Source organism: Oncorhynchus gorbuscha, linkage group LG02 (assembly GCF_021184085.1).
Source record: "Oncorhynchus gorbuscha isolate QuinsamMale2020 ecotype Even-year linkage group LG02, OgorEven_v1.0, whole genome shotgun sequence".
In the NCBI taxonomy this organism is placed as follows: Eukaryota; Metazoa; Chordata; class Actinopteri; order Salmoniformes; family Salmonidae; genus Oncorhynchus; species Oncorhynchus gorbuscha.
Window position 1 is genome coordinate 16,617,330 of NC_060174.1, and position 21,301 is coordinate 16,638,630.

General features: G+C 42.2%; 1 protein-coding gene across 1 annotated transcript; it reads right to left on the minus strand.

The window, feature by feature from the left end:
* Window positions 1-18,324: 18,324 nt before the first annotated feature.
* Window positions 18,325-20,267, minus strand: LOC123991377 (growth arrest and DNA damage-inducible protein GADD45 beta-like). Its single transcript, XM_046292914.1, has 4 exons — window positions 20,032-20,267; window positions 19,733-19,834; window positions 19,365-19,590; window positions 18,325-19,193 (listed from the first exon to the last, which is right to left on the minus strand). The coding sequence occupies exons 1-4, from the start codon at window positions 20,070-20,072 to the stop codon at window positions 19,080-19,082; spliced, it is 483 nt and encodes a 160-aa protein (XP_046148870.1). The 5' UTR covers window positions 20,073-20,267; the 3' UTR covers window positions 18,325-19,079.
* Between the last annotated feature and the right edge of the window lie 1,034 nt (window positions 20,268-21,301).

Consider the following 21,301-nt stretch of genomic DNA (forward strand, 5'->3'; position numbering starts at 1 on the left):
GGGGGGGTTGGCATAGTTTGAGTTGGCATTGTTCTCTCCAAAGTGCCAAATTTGTATTTTATGTAGAGATTTGGCCCCTGGCCTTGTGGCGACGGATGGAAAGCGCAGGCGCTGCCATGCTCTTCTCTCCTGCTGCACACTGATACCATTCCAGGGATTTAGGATACTCACAAAGTCAAACTATACTCTGAACACATCAACAACCACATTTATTGGCATAGTTTAGACACACACACTGTATGTGTGTCCTGAGTATGGGTAGGGACAGTTTGGGTAGGATGCTGCAGATTGATGCTTCATCCACCCTGATATTTTCACATGCTTTGTGAAAAGCCACTGAAAGCTGTCTCAGTTTGACATGTGATTTGTAAATGATCAAACCAGGAACCACAACCAAACAAGGAACATTAAGAATGTCCAAACCAGGAACAATGACCAAACCAGGAACATTAAGAAAGTCCAAACCAGGAACAATGACCAAACCAGGAACATTAAGAGTGTCCAAACCAAGAACCATGACCAAACCATGAACATTAAGAAAGTCCAAACCAGGAACCATGACCAAACCAGGAACATTAAGAAAGTCCAAACCAGGAACCATGACCAAACCAGGAACAATAAGAATGTCCAAACCAGGAACCATAACCAAACCATGAACATTAAGAATGTCCAAACCAGGAACCATGACCAAACCAGGAACATTAAGAATGTCCAAACCAGGAACCATGACCAAACCAGGAACATTAAGAGTGTCCAAACCAGGAACCATGACCACACCAGGAACATTAAGTGTCCAAACCAGGAACCATGACCAAACCAGGAACATTAAGAGTGTCCAAACCAGGAACCATGACCAAACCAGGAACAATAAGAATGTCCAAACCAGGAACCATAACCAAAACATGAACATTAAGAATGTCCAAACCAGGAACCATGACCAAACCAGGAACATTAAGAGTGTCCAAACCAGGAGCCATGACCAAATCAGGAACACCAAGAGTGTCCAAACCAGGAACCATGACCAAACCAGGAACCATGACCAAACCAGGAACCATGACCAAACCCGGAACATTAAGAGTGTCCAAACCAGGAACCATGACCAAACCAGGAACATTAAGAGTGTCCAAACCAGGAACCATGACCAAACCATGAAAATTAAGAATGTCCAAACAAGGAACCATGACCAAACCAGGAACATTAAGAATGTCCAAACAAGGAACCATGACCAAACCAGGAACCATGACCAAACCAGGAACATTAAGAATGTCCAAACCAGGAACCATGACCAAACCAGGAACATTAAGAGTAACTAGCTCTTCACATCGATATATCTTCAATTGTACATTTAGTTTTCCCTTTACAAGGAACATTGCTTTTCGTGGGAAGTCATGTCTATTGACTCAGTGAGTTGCCAACCAACTACCTAATTATTACACCACATCTCAAGCGATAAAAACAAGTCAAATCCTCTTTCCATTGTGCTACTCTTGTCTTTAGTACTGTGACTGAACACTGTGGAGTTCGGGTGTGGGGCAGTTTAGCTTAATTGTTGTTGGTACACCATGAGAGCCATAGAAAGTTGAGAGTGTGCCAGTGAATAGGACAAACCTGACCCTCTGACACCCACTGGGGTGGCGAATGAAGTGCTCAGGCGGGTGGGCGGCCACGGCGCACGTCGCCCTGGGACAAAGCAGGTGTCAGCCCAGCTAGATAGGCCGGCCCTCGGCCACTGTCGACAAATTCAACACAGAGACCTCGTCCGCCTTTGTCTCTCTCTTTGTTTGGGAAGGCAGAGAGAAGAGGGCAGAGGGAGAGGAAATGGATAGAGTGATGTGACAAAAAGTGGGAGGATTGTTTGGAAATCCATAACCAATGGTTAGTGAGCCACTGTATCAACATATCGGGATGGAGGGCAAAACTATTGTTGAGGGTTTGACATGTCACTCCACACAGCCCAGGTAACCTTACCAACGGCTGAAGGTTATATTCCTCAAGGTGTTCAGAGTAACATCTGGCAGTAAGATCTGCCAATGTTGCAATGATGGCCATCACAGTCGCACAAATGACACTATTAAGGGGGCTTTTTTTTCTTTAACTAGACAAGTCAGTTAAGAACAAATTCTTATTTACAATGACGTCCTACCAAAAGGCAAAAGGCTTCCTGTGGGGACAGGGGCTGGGATTAAAAATGTAAAATGTAATAAAAATATATGACAAAACACACATCACAACAAGAGAGACATCACAACACTACATAAAGACAGACCTAAGACAACAACATAGCATGGCAGCAACACATGAAAACACAGCATGTTAGCAACACAACACGGCAGCAGCCAAACATGGTAGCAGCACAAAACATTGTACAGACATTATTGGGCACAGACAACAGCACAAAGGACCACAATGTGTTCTCCACTGTTGAAGTAGTCCGATTTTGCAGAATTAACGACGGCTGGGTCTTAGAGAAATAGGTGACATGATTAAGAAGACACCTTCAGTTCCTCTGTAGATGCTTCACTACAAGTGAGATGTCTTTGTAAGAGGACAAAGACTAATGAATAAGCTGCTACCATTAGGCCTACTAGGCAATAGGCTTCTCTTCACTCAACTACTGTGCTACGAGTTTTGGCTGTGTGTGTGTGTGTGTGTGTGTGTGTGTGTGTGTGTGTGTGTGTGTGTGTGTGTGTGTGTGTGTGTGTGTGTGTGTGTGTGTGTGTGTGTGTGTGTGTGTGTGTGTGTGTGTGTGTGTGTGTGTGTGTGTGTGTGTGTGTGTGTGTGTGTGTGTGTGTGTGTGTGTGTGTGTGTGTGTGTGTGTGTGTGTGTGTGTGTGTGTGTGTGTGTGTGCGTGCGTCTGTGCGTGTGTTCGTGTAGTACTTTATTTACAATGCGGACACCCCTTCAAATAATTGGATTTGGCTATTTCAGCCACACCCATTGCTGACAGGTGTATAATATCGAGCACACCACCATGCGATCTCCATAGACAGACATTGGCAGTAGAATGGCCTTACTAAAGAGCTTAATGACTTTCACTGGGATGCCACCTTTCCAACGAGTCAGTTTGTCAAATTTCTGCCCTGCTAGAGCTGCCCCAGTCAATTGCACGGGCTGTTATTGTGAAGTTGAAACGTCTAGGAGCAACAACGGATCAGTCGCGAAGTTGTAGGCCACACAAGCTCACAGAAAGAAACCGGCGAGTGCTGAAGTGTGTAGCGCATAAAAATGGTCTGTCTGCGGTTGCAACACTCACTACCGAGTTCCAAACTGCCTCTGGAAGCAACGTCAGCACAATAACTATTAGTCGGGAGCTTCATGAAATGGGTTTCCATTGCTGAGCAGCCGCACACAAGCCTAAGATCACCATGTACAATGCCAAGCGTTGGCTGGAGTGGTGTAAAGCTCACCGCCATTGGACTCTGAAGCAGTGGAAACGCGTTCTCTGGAGTGATGAACCACGCTTCATCATCTGGCAGTCTGGCGGACAAATCTGGGTTTGGCAGATGCAAAGTGAAAAATACCTGCTCAAATGCATAGTGCCAACTGTAAAGTTTGGTGTAGGAGGAATAATGGTCTGGGACTGTTTTTCATGGTTCGGACTAGGCCCCTTAGTTCCAGTGAAGGGAAATCTTAACTCCACAGCATACAATGACATTCTAGATGATTGTGAGCTTCCAAATTTGTGGCAACAGTTTGGGGAAGAACCTTTACTGTTTCAGCATGATAATACCCGCGTGCACAAAGCGAGATCCACACATAAATGGTTTCCCGAGATTGATGTGGAAGAACTTGACTAGCCTGACCTCAACTCTATTGAACACGTTTGGGATGAATTGCAACACCAAATGTGAGCCAGGCGTAATCGCCCAACATCACTAATGTTCTTGTGGCTGAATAGAAGCAAGTTCCTGCAGCAATGTTCCAACATCTAGTGGAAAGCCTTCCCAGAAGAGTGGAGGCTGTTATAGCAGCAAAAGGAGGACCAACTCCATATTAATTCCCATCATTTTGGAAATGAGATGATCAACGAGCAGGTGTACACATACTGTTGCTCATGTAGTGTATGTAGCCACACTGCAAACGTTACGGCCGACATGAAGGCCATTCACTGTACCTTATATTATGTTCTTCTGTTAACACTATCTGACCTTGAATCGATCATTTACACAAACAGAAAACCAACCAGAGCCATCAGCCACTTCACAAAAATACAGCCAAGAACAAAGTACTCACAACTTTATAACTGGGAGTAAAAGTGTAAATAGTATTTCATCTGACTCACACTATCATGTCAGGTCACATGACAAAATAAATGAGGGCACATTGAGTAACGACCGTCTTCTAAAGCATTGAAAGTCCTCCAAGTAAGGGCATATCATAGATATCAGAAGGACTGTTTTCATCAGCAATCAAATTGACTAACTAATCAACATGAGTGCACATACTCCAATGTCTCTATCTCTCTCTCTCTCTCTCTCTCTCTCTCTCTCTCTCTCTCTCTCTCTCTCTCTCTCTCTCTCTCTCTCTCTCTCTCTCTCTCTCTCTCTCTCATTCACTCTCTCTCATTATTTCTTATACTTTAAAATATATAGAAGCTAATTCACACAAGCACATAAAGAATTGAAGACACTGATGCCATTGAGAAATCTATACCTGAAACCACTTCGCCAACTTGACCTCTTTCACATTACGCATTATGTCCTTGATCCTTTGCTCTCCAGCGACATCCCTTAACTTATCCTCTATAGACACACACTACTCCTGCTCCAAGTCTGGCTGCCTCTGTATCACCCTACTCAACTCTATCCCAATACCACCCCACCACACCACAGCCATCCCATCCCAACTTCCCACTATCTACCGATTGTGGCATCATGGGTGAGAGAGAGGGGGAGGACCCAAACAAAGCCTTGATTCTCACTGAATCCTCAGCTGATGGGCAACCAGACCATGCAGCACTCCTCATGACTTTATGGGCTTCCTCTGGCTTCACTGGCACCTTTCAATTAGGTGACCATTTTAGATTTTAAAAAGGACGACAATGCAAACAATGGCCTGACTTCAGTCGCCAAAGCCAAAGGTCAACTGGATTTCAGTGACTTCTGAACCCCACCAGAAAGTTAATAACTTATTTTAAGTTTTAGGACAAAGTACAATCCAAACAGCATTTATCTATTGTCATCATTGATGTGATGTTTTTTGTTGTTGTTGCATGCTGTTCTCAAAAATGGCATTATGATTACAATACAGAGGAACAATGAGAACATTTTTCAACTGTGAGAACCAATGACAACCAAACAATTTACCCATAATGAAAAGCGTGCAAAACATTAGGCAATCAGTTCAGGAAAAGGAGGGAGAAAAAACTTTCTGGGGTAAGCTTCCTGTTGCTAGGGAAACAAACCTATAACAAGGGTGTATGCTTTCTATTAGGCATTTTATAACATGCTTCCCTATATAACTGGCACCCTAAAAGATAAAGTAGCATATGTTTATGGGATGGTGTGATCATAAAAGGGCTGCAGCATTTGTGCAGGTGAGTGATACATGGCCATGTTAGTACTCAACTCACTTCCTATTGAGTGTTGCATTAGACTATGTTTTCCACTCTTGCAACAGCTTATTTTTATAATTGATTGGGAGCAAAGAAAATACACACAAAAAATGTCAGGGCAGTAAGCCAGTCATTGTACAACATAGTTAATGAGACCACCCAAGATATTACATTTAATTGTTAACAGCCATTGAAATGAAAGAAGGAAAAAAGTGACACACACACTGATACAGTAGGATACAGTATAAATACACAACTACAATCCATGCCTATTTTTTTCTGAGTCTTATTACAATGGTTGAATTGGGATTTATTCAGATTTTGTATGCAAACAAGGTCTGATTTGTTTATCCTTATTTCATTTGTTTGCCTAATGATAATGATACATTCCCCGCTGTAACAGATATCTAGGGCTCAATTCACTCCGTAGTGCTGAAGATTCGACAATTAAATGTAATGTTCGCACGGTAGTGGAGGGCATCCACTGTAAACGCTGCAGATATCGGCTCAATCATAAATTACCTTTAAATGTGAACCACGCTACAATTCAGATATTCTGCACTACGGATTGAATGGAGGCCCTATTCACTATGGGCAGATAGCAGATTATAGTGCTTTCAGCCCTTAACAACTGATTCCTTTAACGATTGTGAGCTACATAATCCACACTGATCCTGGGCAGAACACTGATTTGACTATCTTCACTTTTGTTCAATACAATTACAAAAGATCATGGCTTAGTAGTGAATGTGATAGGATCCCTATAAGTGAGGGCCTGAGGTTATACTGTTTAGGCAAATTCTCTTCACTCTTTATAGAACATTAAAGTCCCACAGTTATCTCCTCTTGGACAGAGCTGTTGAATTCTGTCACGGATCCCTCCGGAACTTTCATTACGCACACCAGGCCCCTATTCCAAGTGATTAGTGATTGTATAAGTGTGTCCTGTCGATTATTGTTACATTGTCCGTTGGTTCGTGTGAGTACCTGTGCTGGGTGTTTGGGCTTTCGTGGCATTGTGGATGGCGCATATGATTGCGAGTCTCATCCCTAAGTGTTAATCATTGTGCGCTTGTGTTATGTATTTTAGGTACTCTTCACTCTTTTGTTTGGGTTTCAACCATTTTTTTTCACCTTTATTTTACCAGGTAGGCTAGTTGAGAACACCTTTATTTAACCAGGTAGGCTAGTTGAGAACACCTTTATTTAACCAGGTAGGCTAGTTGAGAACACCTTTATTTAACCAGGTAGGCTAGTTGAGAACACCTTTATTTAACCAGGTAGGCTAGTTGAGAACACCTTTATTTAACCAGGTAGGCTAGTTGAGAACACCTTTATTTAACCAGGTAGGCTAGTTGAGAACACCTTTATTTAACCAGGTAGGCTAGTTGAGAACACCTTTATTTAACCAGGTAGGCTAGTTGAGAACACCTTTATTTAACCAGGTAGGCTAGTTGAGAAAACCTTTATTTAACCAGGTAGGCTAGTTGAGAACACCTTTATTTAACCAGGTAGGCTAGTTGAGAACAACTTTATTTAACCAGGTAGGCTAGTTGAGAACACCTTTATTTAACCAGGTAGGCTAGTTGAGAACACCTTTATTTAACCAGGTAGGCTAGTTGAGAACACCTTTATTTAACCAGGTAGGCTAGTTGAGAACACCTTTATTTAACCAGGTAGGCTAGTTGAGAACACCTTTATTTAACCAGGTAGGCTAGTTGAGAACACCTTTATTTAACCAGGTAGGCTAGTTGAGAACACCTTTATTTAACCAGGTAGGCTAGTTGAGAACACATTTATTTAACCAGGTAGGCTAGTTGAGAACACCTTTATTTAACCAGGTAGGCTAGTTGAGAACACCTTTATTTAACCAGGTAGGCTAGTTGAGAACACCTTTATTTAACCAGGTAGGCTAGTTGAGAACACCTTTATTTAACCAGGTAGGCTAGTTGAGAAAACCTTTATTTAACCAGGTAGGCTAGTTGAGAACACCTTTATTTAACCAGGTAGGCTAGTTGAGAACACCTTTATTTAACCAGGTAGGCTAGTTGAGAACACCTTTATTTAACCAGGTAGGCTAGTTGAGAACACCTTTATTTAACCAGGTAGGCTAGTTGAGAACACCTTTATTTAACCAGGTAGGATAGTTGAGAACACCTTTATTTAACCAGGTAGGCTAGTTGAGAAAACCTTTATTTAACCAGGTAGGCTAGTTGAGAACACCTTTATTTAACCAGGTAGGCTAGTTGAGAACACCTTTATTTAACCAGGTAGGCTAGTTGAGAACACCTTTATTTAACCAGGTAGGCTAGTTGAGAAAACCTTTATTTAACCAGGTAGGCTAGTTGAGAACACCTTTATTTAACCAGGTAGGCTAGTTGAGAACACCTTTATTTAACCAGGTAGGCTAGTTGAGAACACCTTTATTTAACCAGGTAGGCTAGTTGAGAACAAGTTCACATTTGCAACTGCGACCTGGCCAAGATAAAGCATAGCAGTGTGAACAGACAACACAGAGTTACACATGGAGTAAACAATTAACAAGTCAATAACACAGTAGAAAAAAAGAGAGTCTATATACATTGTGTGCAAAAGGCATGAGGAGGTAGGCGAATAATTACAATTTTGCAGATTAACACTGGAGTGATAAATGATTAGATGGTCATGTACAGGTAGAGATATTGGTGTGCAAAAGAGCAGAAAAGTAAATAAATAAAAACAGTATGGGGATGAGGTAGGTAAAAATGGGTGGGCTATTTACCGATATACTATGTACAGCTGCAGCGATCGGCTAGCTGCTCAGATAGCAGATGTTTGAAGTTGGTGAGGGAGATAAAAGTCTCCAACTTCAGCGATTTTTGCAATTCGTTCCAGTCACAGGCAGCAGAGAACTGGAACGAAAGGCGGCCAAATGAGGTGTTGGCTTTAGGGATGACCCTGTGTTTTGTATAGTGTTTGTTTGGTCTTTGTCCCCGTGCCTTTACACGGCACACCGTAATTTGGGTGTAATAAAAAAAAATATTATACATTCCTGCGCCTGTCTCCCGACTCATTCAAACCAGCGTGACAAATTCAGTGTTGTGTTTCAGCGAATATGCAAAGTGCTGTCTATAACGGGTTTCCCCACATAGACCCCCAGGGCATCCAGTTGAGTCATGTGGTGAAGACTGGCCAAGGCCCTAGGTGTTGAAAAACTCCCCTTGACTTGGAATTTCACTAAACTCAAGTTATTCACGATGACCAGGTCATGAGATGCAAATTGCCAACATAGGCTGCAACATGACTTCTCCATTTGAGAACTGAAACTTTAATCTTTTGGTTAAAGTATTATATAATCTATACGGAAATGAAGATTCATCAGAAAGGGTTGTCGGCTTTACAAGTCACAGAAAGGACTAGCACAATGACTGCAAAGTTTACCCCACAAAATAGAACAGTCAAGTCAATCTCATCATTAGATGGAGAAATTGTAATGAATGTCTCTTTTGTTGTGCAATCGATCGAGAATTAGGGTAATATGATGGTATTATGAGATCACAGTCAGATTGTACAGATTGTTCTCTATTGAATGCCAGATCAATTAGATGTCTAATGCAATTCAAAATGATACGTTCTGGTATGACAATGTAGCGGTACAATAACATTGAATTAGTGACCTCTCCTCTCTCATGTGTATCGAATAAGATGTCCGAGAATAAACCAGGAGGAATGTGAAGGGCAGCAAAGAGCACAGTTCATTCTATTACAGTATTGGACTTGTTACCCAATGGAATCTGACCAATAATCAACTTATTTGTTGTCTGACCAGAGCACCTGGACTGAACTCTGTGTTGCTCGCCCTCAACCGCAAGGCTCTCCAGAGGGTAGTGCTGTTTGCACAACGCATCACCGGGGGCAAACTATCTGCCCTCCTGGACACCTACAGCACTCGATGTCACAAGAAGACCAAAAACATCAAGGACAACAACCACCTGAGCCACTATATGTTCACCCCGCTATCATCCAGAAGGCAAGGTCAGTACAGGTGCATTAAAGCTGGGACCGAGAGACTGAAAAACAGCTTCTATCTGGCCATTAGAGTATTAAACAGCCATCACTAACATAGAGAGACTGCTGCCAACATACAGACTGCTGCCAACATTCAAACTCAAATCTCTGGCCACTTAAATAAATTAACTTAAGAAAGGTATCACTAGTCACTTAAATAACCCATTTTAATATCTTACATTACTCATTTCATATATGTATATACTGTGTTCTATACCATCTACTGCATCTTGCCATCATAGCCATCGCTCATCCGTATATTTATATGTACTTATTCATCCCTTTACATTTGTGTGTATAAGGTAGTTGTTGTGAATTTGTTAGATTACTTGTTAGATATTACTGCATTGTCGGAACTAGAAGCACAAGCATTTCGCTACACGTGCATTTACATCTGCTAACCATGTGTATGTGACCAATAAAATTGGATTTGATTTGATATAGACGGATGAATGGTCATCAAGTGCACGACGGGGCAACGTCTGTGGTTGTGTCTCCTGTTGCATGCAGTAAAAGATCATTGGATGTATCGTACGCTACGGCTGCAGCCAGCGCCATGCCACCATGTCTTTAGTATCGGGGGAGGATGAGTTGGTTTAGATGAAAGGGAGGTTGGGTGGGTGGAGAGCGGTATGGTTAAGGAGTAGGGTGGAGGGGTTGGAGAGATGGGTTGGGGGCCCCTAGCATGGGTCTGTAATTTAGAGCTACTGCTCTGAACTGGCCCAGCCACCTCACAGACACCGAGTCCTCACTTGGCAGAAGTGTCGCCACATTTCACCGCAGCTCAGCCAAACACACAAGCAACTTGCTCAGAGGGAGAAAGAGCCATTTGAGGTGGAGGGGAAAAAGTGAACCTTGAGGGTTGGATTTTTTTTTTTATTTAAAGGAGAGGAAATTTAAAAATCTCTCTGGTCTTCTTCAGGACGGCCCAGTCTAAAACGCGGACCACTCCCTTTACATTTAAATATAGCCTGAGCCTTCTAAAAATAGCCCAGTCCTCTCAGCCCTCTATTTTTAGCTGGAGTCTTGCTGATTTAATTCTGTCAGCAACTTTCAATGGGGCAGAGCAAGGCTACGCTGGAAAGAAAAGGTCTCCTGTTCCATTTTTTTTTTTTTTTTACAGCTCGGCTGGCTTGACGTCAGCTGGGTTCAGCATACACGGTTCCAGACGGCAGCCGCCCTGTCCTGCAGTGGAGCCTGCGTGCGGAGACACTCTCATGAACACAGCTATTGTGCTCTTCAGTGTGTCGGCCGGAGGCCTCAGGGTAGCTCCTAAAACATTTTCCACCATTTTTGCAAAGGGACTGTTGTAACACACAGCGAGGCGTTGTCTCTCTGTGCCAGGAGATCAGGTTGACCAATAGGTCCTATTATCGCATGGTTCACACAATCACACTCTCCACTGACGCTATGTTACCTTTGCTGCTTTCAAGTCTTTGGGGGTTGAAGCACTTCTAAAAAAGCCCTATCCCTGACCTTCAACATCAAAACAATAATGACACTGAAGGGAGTCATTTCACTTTTGGCACTTTTTCTTCCAAGTCAGAAAGGTATCTGGCCCATGCTTCATTGTAACTCATGCTTCAGACAGTGAGGGAGTGTGGATATTTTATGAGTGCCCAGAAGCCTAGATGTAAGAGAGTCGAAAGGTCAGGTCAACCGGTCATTTGAGGACCTTTTTGGAAGGAGGTCACATGTCCAAAACTAATTCCACAACTGTGCTAAGTTGACACTTGATAGAAAGGTTGCTGCCCTCACCAGTTACAGTTATAGGATGATCAAACTCTGCCATTTTACTTCAAGTACACCTGCCCAGTTGACAATAATGTGTGTATTCGTCCTGTGGTTTTGCTCACGCACTTGCATTGTTGCTTTGTCATGGTTCATTGTCATTATGCTAAGCTCTTTTTTTCACTGGGGGGCTACAGGGGACTTAATTAGCAATAGTTTAACAAGGGAAAGTCAAACAACATGATTCTAGACTGTTTGGTGTGCTATTGACGTAGTTGCTATGGGACCTGCCCTACACAGCAAAACACTATCCACTCCCTTGCAGCCTCGATGTCTTGAGTCAACTGGAACCTGTGGGCAAGGACAGTTCCAGAGACAGTTAGTCTGTCAGACCAAGTTCAACGATGCACCACTTTATCAGCACCACGCGGTGCCTTGTTACATGCCTGGGGGGAATGTTGTACCAAAATAACCTCTCATTGTTTCTTCATTTCCTGACACTTCAGTGTTGACCCCATTCTCTCAATACTGAGTACCCATATGACCGCCATGCAACAGTGGCAGAGAGAACACTCTGTTCACTCACATCTGCTGTAAACCTCCTTTCTCCGTGTGTAATTGAGGTCCGGTTTAGCACTACTCCGCTACAGTTTATGATGTTGAAACAAAGCATTGATCCTAGTCTGATTAAAGTGTTGAATGGGGTGATGATAAAACAAATGGGATTCTTTGCGTAGCGCCTGTTTGATTTGGTCTAGATTGCAGCATGGCATGAGATCATAAAACACGCCTGGTGTCTTTTCATTTCTGTTTATAAGCAGCTTTTCTGTGACAGACTCTAGTCTGGCGCTCGTCTAGGTGAACGTTACTTGACTACGCTGTCTCTTAGCTATGGGTGGTAGTGGGGCTATGAGACTCTGGGGTTATGAGTGGCACTGACAGCAGACATTTTGTACCTGCCGACCTCCCCCGACAGACTAGAAGGCAGACAGACACAGTGGCTGTGTGGGTGGCAGCCATCACAGCTGCACACACAGATCAAGGCTTTATGTGTGTGAGCATTAAAAAGTAGGCTAAACTGGGTGGTAGGCTATGCTAGTATGTCTCCAACTCCGTCTGTCTGTCTGTCAATGTGGAGAGAAAACCAAACTTCTCTTTCAGCTGTTTTCCTTTGCAAGTCTCAGTCCAGTCTCTCATTCTACACACTTTAGAATAGTCTGACTCTACTTTACTGCACTCGGAACATAACATGTGTTGTATGGAAGGACTGCTATATTAAGTACACTCAATGCCAACTAAAGTAATAGAACAGCATGTTATAATTATTTTAAACTCATTATATTATTAATTGCATAAAAAGCTGTCTATGTTTGAGATGGTAATGAGAGACAAGCAGTGTTATTCCATTAGGCATATTCTTTGAGAGGTTAGAGAGGTTAGTTAAGGACCATATCACCGCCACCTTACCCAACACTCTAGACTAGGGCTGGGCGATATGGCCAAAATATCATATCACAGTATTTTTCTTTTTTTGAATGGAATGTCGATATTTGACTGTATTTTATGTTTTTGAATAATAAAAGTTCTAAATTTGATTTATGAGTAGTGCGTGACCCTACGGTGGCAACACATCAATTCTAAGTGAATTTAAGGGGTCTTTCTCCATTCTGATAGTTTTCTACTGTTCAATTAAACATCAACCCAAAACTATTTCATGCATTTCCATCAACTTCTTCATTTCCTGCACTAATTTGAGATCATTCCCACACTGCCAGGTAGGACTGCACAATATGGGCAAAAAAACAAGGCCTTATTTTTAAACAAATGTTGCAATTGCGATTTGACTTTGGGTGAACTGTTGGAATCATCAAAATAAAATGTTTATTCTAATTCTATTGTTAGAATATAAATAATAGTGGGCACTTTGAATACAGTTTTGTTTGACATGACAATGAATGAAAATGCCAGGGAGGAGTTACTGTGAAAGAGTAGGAACCAAAGTGATGGTCAGTGTTTCATGGGGGACCCTATAATCTTTGGCTACATTAAATGTTTCTTCATGTGGCCAACATATTCATGCTTTGCCTATTCCTCTTTGATTTAGAAGATACTGTTGCGCAAGCAACATCCCAATTAGGCCTACACCGGCACTGGTATCAGGCTGTATTAGCTAGCTATGTTTGCTCTAACTCAAAACATTTATTAGCTAGGTATCTATCCAGCTAACTGGAGATTAGCATTAGCGGATTACACGATTTAGCTAAAACTTGCTAAGAAAATACAAACTAGCTGTTTGCAGATGTAAGAAACATAAACTAATAGTGTATTTATAGAACGCTTATGGACTCATACTGAACAACAATATAACCCCAACATGAAACAATGACAAAGATTTTACTGAGTTACTGTTCATATAAGGAAATCAGTCAATTGAAAGAAATTCATTAGGCCCTAATCTATGGATTTCACATGCCTGGGCAAGGTTGCAGCCATGGGACGCCTGGGTGATGATGAGACAGCCTACAGGGAGGAGGTGAGGGCCCTGGCGGAGTGAAGGCCAGGAAAATAACCTCCCCTCAACGTCAACAAAACGAAGGAGCTGATCGTGGACTGAGAAACAGCTTCTATCTCCAGGCCATCAGACTGTTAAACAGTCACCACTAGCTAACCTACGCCCAGTACCCTGTCCTGAACCTTAGCCACTGTTCTAGCCGGCTACCACCTGGTAGTCTACCCTGCACCTTAGAGACTGCTGACCTATGTACATAGAGTCATTGAACACTTGTCACTTTAATAATGTTCACATACTGTTTAACCCGCTTTATATGTATATACTGTATTCTAATCACAGCTCATCCTATATATCTTCTGCTGTACACCCATGTTATATTCATATACTGTCCATACTGTCTTTACACACCATTATATGTATATATATCTTTTTTATATTCCGGTGTCTGATATTGCTCATTCTGATATTTCTTAATTTCTTATTATTATTTGTTTTAAATCTAGATTATGTGTGCATTGTTTGTATTGTTAGGTGTAACTGCTCTGTAGGAGCTAGAAACACAAGCATTTTGCTACACTTGCGATAAAATCTGCAAATCTGTGAACACAACAAATAAACTTTGATTTCTATTATTTTATTAGGCAGTATTATTTCTGCAGTTTACTCAATTAGATTATGGCTTTTGTAGGCCTAATTTGGATCCTTCATGATTTGGCATTTGCACACACATGATTATCCCCAATCATATAGTCTGCTGCTTCACTGAATTGTTCTATTGCATTTTATAAATCAAGCTCTTATCTTAAATTCCCTTTTACTTAGCTCCAATGTGTGTTCATACGTAAATGTGTGTGTGTGTGTGTGTGTGTGTGTGTGTGTGTGTGTGTGTGTGTGTGTGTGTGTGTGTGTGTGTGTGTGTGTGTGTGTGTGTGTGTGTGTGTGTGTGTGTGTGTGTGTGTGTGTGTGTGTGTGTGTGTGTGTGTGTGTGTGTGTGTGTCTTTTGCCTGCCTACAATGCTTCGCGCTGGAAAAGAGCGCCATATTGGGCCATGCAAATGCACGTTTGAAAAAGAAACCCGCGAGCACTTTTCGCGCCACTCCACCCACATTCTTTACATTCCAGCGGTGCTGCTTCCAGGTGGTGTTGTCTAGAAGGGATATAGCTTTTGTCAATATTGACTTTTCGTAGCAGGTTTAGGAAACTTTACGCAGCAGGCTATGATAATAAACGTAGCAAGTTATGAGAATTAGGTTAAGGTTAGGAAAAAAGTCAGGGCTAGCTAAAATGCTAAAACAAATACACTTTTGACTCAATTTTACAAAAGCGGTATTCCATCTAGACATGACAATCCCAGGCACGAGGTGCAAGACGGGACAACCTAGGAGGAAACCGTGGGTGATTCTCGTTCTCTCAAAGTGATGATGTGGTGATGATGTGTAATTAAAACAACAATAACAAATATGTTCAATTAGAGGAAATAATGGCAAATTTCCATGTCCTGAGTGACTTCTAATAATATTCAGTATTGTAATAATGTTTTCCTTCAGGGATATGTCGTGATTTATTGACTAGTTAGTTTTTTCTAAAGCCCACACACATTTATTTTTAAAGCCCACACACATTTCTCAGCATCATGCATGCATAAGCAGCAGAGGCAGGAATTCTCAATTGTGCTATGACTCATCATCTCTGTGTGACTGTTACGCATCATCCAGTGTCTCAAATCCACCCATACATGGACAATGACGAATCCGGAGGATACCCGTACGTAGTGGAATACACGTCAGTAGCCAAATGCGATTGGTTCAGGTTGTGATTATTATTTTAAAAAGAAAACGTCTTGATACACCGATAGAGAGCCAGCAACGATTTTCTGGCTACCCTTTGCAGTTTCTATAGCAATGTGACGCAGGTATTACGGATTCACGTTGTAGGTGTACATGGCCATGTGTATGTGGCCATCCCCCTCCATTAAAGTGGAGCAGAAATAGGCTCAGATCTGGGCATGATGCTGAGAATGAACACTTCTATAATCGTCCTGTGTCTCTGCAACTAAAAATATGCCTTCTATTTAAGGAATGCATGAAACTCTATTTTAGGATCAATCGGAGCTAATTTGGTTGCTTTGTAGTGTAAAATCCCTGTCTTACCTGTCTACAGAAGTAGGCATATCGGCTATACGGTGCCTCATGTGCTTGCCTCTCTTATTCCAATACATCTTAATAGCTAGAAGGGTGATTCAATTTCAAATGTAGATCGCTCTCTCTCTCTCTCTCCCACACACGCACACACGCACACGCACACACACACACACACACACACACACACACACACACACACACACACACACACACACACACACACACACACACACACACACACACACACACACACACACACACACACACACACACACACACACACACACACACACACATTTTAAACTCTAAATCACATGCTCTGCTGATAGAGAGTAAATGTTTATGGCAAAAGCCAGCCCAGTGCTACCCAGGGCTCCTTGTCATGGTATCATTGCTTACATGTAACGCCTCCCAACATGTGCAACGTGCTGCAGGGATGAATGACACAGGCTATTCTAAAGCCTTATCATACCAGCTTACGGCCTATTTAGTCTTGGACACTGACCTGTGGTTACCATAGTGACCTAATTATAGTGTGTGTGACCAATGATCCAGGACACCTACTACTAGGGCTACTTTCACGGTTCACTTTCTCTCCCTGCCTGCCCCCTGTCTATTTTCCTCTGCAGAGGACATCCCTGCCTCACTCCTCTTGATAGAAACTTGCAGGTGTAGTGTTACAGTGGCAGTGACATTAGGTTGTGCTCACTGTTTGGACATAGGCATTTGTATATTGTAAAGGCACGTAGTATAGCCTTCAAGATGTAGTTTTGGACTGCAGATGTACAGTTTAGCTTGTTCCCCTCCCTCCCCAGAGGCATTTGCTTATGACCATGAATCCCCTCTGCATTCTGCAGCTTTTCTTAGTCTATATTGCAGCTCTCTGTCCAATTATTTGGCGAGAATATTTGGCGCTAATTGTCTACTACAACATTATTACTAGGCTACAGCTCAATACAAGTCAAACCAGTGAGTGCTTAACCCAGTGGCATCCTTGTGTCTCTGATGTCCCAACATGCGATGGCACAAACCCTAAGCCTTATCTACATCAACCAACTGTCTGTTCCCGGTGTCCTAGCCAGGCCCGCTTTATGGCAGATCCTGTGCTTTCAAAGACTTTAAGTTAACTGCCGTCTGTGATCATTTCTCTCTGTACTCTGAGGCACACGAATGGTTCAGGACAGCTGCCAAGTCAAACAAGTGTCCCACGTCACTGGCCCTATAGGGAGTCACAGTTCCCTCCGGGGCAGGGTGTCACAACAGTACTGGTCACCACGTTAAGGATGTCACATCCAGGATGTGACGTAGTTACCAGTAAGCCAGGACTGCACCCTCAACTACCTGTAAACCCACACGCAGATACACACTGTTGGTTGGCACAAGTGGTTTTGAAAGAGGTTAAATTCAGCCAACAATATAAGGAAGGAGGATATGCCATGAGCTATGCCACAATCCTGGCTTTCATCAGTTAGTTCCTCCTTGAGGGCTTATCGTGAGAGAAAATCCGGTTGAAACTACAGTACTGCCTTGTCTCAAACCATTTGGTTAGTCCATATTTATCTTTTTACACAACAAAAACCCCTAACTGGAATTTGACCTGACTTTTTATATGAACTGCACAAGAAACTATTCAACTATGGTTCAGTTGAAGGGACCCATTCTTTACATTTAGGCCGATTAGGGACTTACATTTACATTTAAGTCATTTAGCAGACGCTCTTATCCAGAGCGACTTAGACATCAGATGCTTTCAGCCATTTGTGCATGGCATTTGAGTGATGCATGCTTTCTGGATATCAAACTGTAGGCTACTGTGGACGCATCACAGCATCAGAAAGCTACTGTCTGGCCTGAAATAAAACAGTAAATCTCAACAATGTGCATGGAAGTGTAAGATTTCATGTAATACTGGTGTTGTGAAGCAAACATTTTGGTGAGCAATAGCAAGACATTAGTTAGTTATAACATTAGTTATTACATAGTTCATATACATTAGGATGGGTGTCAATTCAAACTCCATCCTTGTAGAAACAGTATATAGATTACATATTATTTATTTGTGGCCTAGATTAAATGGTATAACATCTAAGTACAGCATTTAAACTGTTTTAAGAAGTGGTGTTGTTTCCAAGTCTGAATTTCAGACAGGACACAGGTGAATATAAAATAATGTATTGCCTAATCAAGCAGGTATTATGTATAGGCCTACTAATTACTGTCTGAAGTGAAGTCCAGAATGTACAATACTGTACAGTAGTCCTAGGTTAGGTCCTACTGTACAGTATTACAGTATTGCACCCCCCTTTCCCACAAGATAAAGCACTCAGAGAATTAAAACGTTCAGTTCAATAATTTATTCAAATAGGTTTAACATTAAATTCAGCAATGCAGTTAGTTCACTGTCATATATTACTCAGTTCAACTTAAATAATAACAATACATTAGTTTGATGTGTCAATGTCAAATACATTGTGGCAAAGTTTTGACCCTCTTAACTGACAGACATTGGGCTATGAGTGTAGCCAGAATACCTGATCGATATATTTCACACAATAACAATCCATAGGCATTGTTGCTCCGAAGACACTACTTCAATGCTCATAACATCCAACAGTAGAGCACTGAAGTCATTCACATTGCATTTCATCATAAATACCCCGACTTCCACGTCGGATAGCATAGGGTTAAACCCAGTTTCAAGTCTGTATTCTCAGTGATTATGTTGCTTGGTCCCTCCTCTGCATAAACGAAACTGCAAATCAGTTCCCACGCTATGCTGCCGCCCACGGTTGCTCCAAAATGGCTGGGCAAACAGCAGTGAGTCTTCTCTACAGTTCGTCTTTACGCCCCGCTCCAGCGGATACTTTTCCTTTCCGCAGAGGATGAGAACTGGGGTCCGATGCGTTATGGATGCATGTGCATTGTCCCTTGGAACATGCGCATTCCCAGCCCCGTCACTGGGTAGCGGCAAGGGGTAGGCAGACACAGGCCTGTCGATAATGCCCCTTGAATGCCTTTCTCATTCTTGAAGAATGACGACTTGTTTAGTTACACGACTTGTTTACCTTCACGTTTCTCAGCGAGGGTCGTTAGTTCAGCGCTCCTGCAGGGCCAGATAAGGCACCCACTGGTTCTTGCAGCGGCTCTCCTCGCAGTAGTTGCCCACGTCCTGTAACGCTTGGCATTTCAGAGATTGGCACTGGGTGTTCTGTAGACAAAACGTAGGTATGTCTTCAATTAGAAAATCATGATGACATCGGGGAATTTCGATTATTTTGATGTATTCAATATTAACAATATGCACAAGATTAATAACTATGCTCGAGGCCTATTGCGCATTCAATGTAATCAAAGTAAGAAGACAGCAGGCTGTACTTACAGTGACAAGGATGCAGTGCAGATCTTTGGGCTCGTTGCCGTTGCTGTCAACGGTGCTTGGCTCGCCAAGAACCTGAGCGAGGCGCCTGATGCCCGAGACTCTCAGTATGTTGATGTCGTTGTCGCAGCAGAAGGCTTGGATGAGCGTGAAGTGAATCTGCAGTGCGATGTCATCCTCGTCTTCCTCATCCGTCGCCAGAACACACAAGACTACACTATCAGGATCTCTGCAGAAAGAAAGAATAGCACATGAATTATATTTTCCATTTAGAAAATATAGATAAATAGCGCATCATGGTTGCAGCTATGTTGCATTGACCCATATTACGAAATGGGCAATTATATGATAGAATTTACAATAACACTTACACATTCATCAGTTTTGCAGACTCGTAGACTCCCAAAGTCAGACAGTCTTGTTGCTGCGCTGCCAACAGCAGCTCTTCTAGTGCTTGACTCACGGTCTCCATCCTTCAAGAAAAATACATTCTGTTAGTCATGCACCACAATTGCGAATAGGCTACTTTAAACTGATGAACTGGGCACTATTCAGTGCTGAGGCTATATTTCACGTTCCACTGCCAAACCATCCAGCCGATTGTCAATGCACACACTATTCACACAGCAAGCTGTGGGCTAGTCTGCGCAACAAATGTGCAATAACTTACTTTTTCTCAGTGATATTGCATCCCAGTTCTTCCAGAGTCATATTGAAATTCGTTGATTGTATAATTAATCCACAAGGATAATCTCCAATGAGTATATTCCCGAATCAAGGTTTACAGAGCGTCCTTGGCAAATCAGTAATCCAATACGGTATACGTTCCCTTGCAGTGTTTCAGTGTAAACTCGCTCGCTGTTGAATTGCAAAATCTTTCTAATAGCTCGGACTGTGGCTCAGTTGTTTCTGATACAACAGTGCAAAACTCAAGGGTTATATCCACGCTCATGCTAGGCGTGGCGTTACTCAGCTACTACTTCCCTGATTGGTTCATTGGTGTACTAGAATCCCCACTCTTTTCAATAATTGGCTGTTTACGCCAACGTAATTCGGGAGCCACGTGGGCTCTTTCAGAGAATCCCCCACCTCCCTCGCTAAGTATCAGTTTGTTTACGAGTGCCATGGAATTTCCTTAGTTTTTCTATTGCTGCGTATTTCTTCATACTGGGGTTGTCTGAGCCTATCAGAATATAGTAGGCCTATATGCAAGATCACTGTGAGCATCTCTATGAAAGTGTGTTTGATTTTATATACATTGTTACATTTTTTTTTTACACAACTTTTTTTTATGGCAAAAATACAATTGTTGTAGTCAGAGGAGCTTGCAGAGGGGTAAATTGTTAACGTCCATCTTTGTTACCATTGCACCTGACCTCCCTCGTGGTAAATCAAATGTAACAATGTGTGGACGCATCTTGAGTATACAATACATCAAATAAAATTGTACTTGTCGCGACCACCACATTTTGCAGATGTTATTACAGGTGCAGCGAAATGCTTATATCAAGATGCGTCCACATCCAGTTAAACCAGTGTAAATTACATTTGTTTCTGAAAGACAAGTCATCTATCTTCTAGAATGTGCCCGGATTTCTGTAGTGAACTCATAATATCTGGAACTTTCATCACCTGTACCAAACAATCCTAGTATCACCGTGTCTAATTTTATCGTCGTCACAGGATCAGTGTTTACATTTACATTTACATTTAAGTCATTTAGCAGACGCTCTTAGTGGATCTTATCCAATCAATCTATTACGAAATCTCACCTCACAGACGGAATAAAGGTTAACTAGGGTTACTCCATTCGTCTCAATTATAATTTATTCCATCCATCTACATTGCATGAAAGTTTACTGTAGACTACATGCCTATCGATGATGAAGGATTACTATATTGTTGCTATATGTGCATTGGTTTATAGCATATGCCAACGT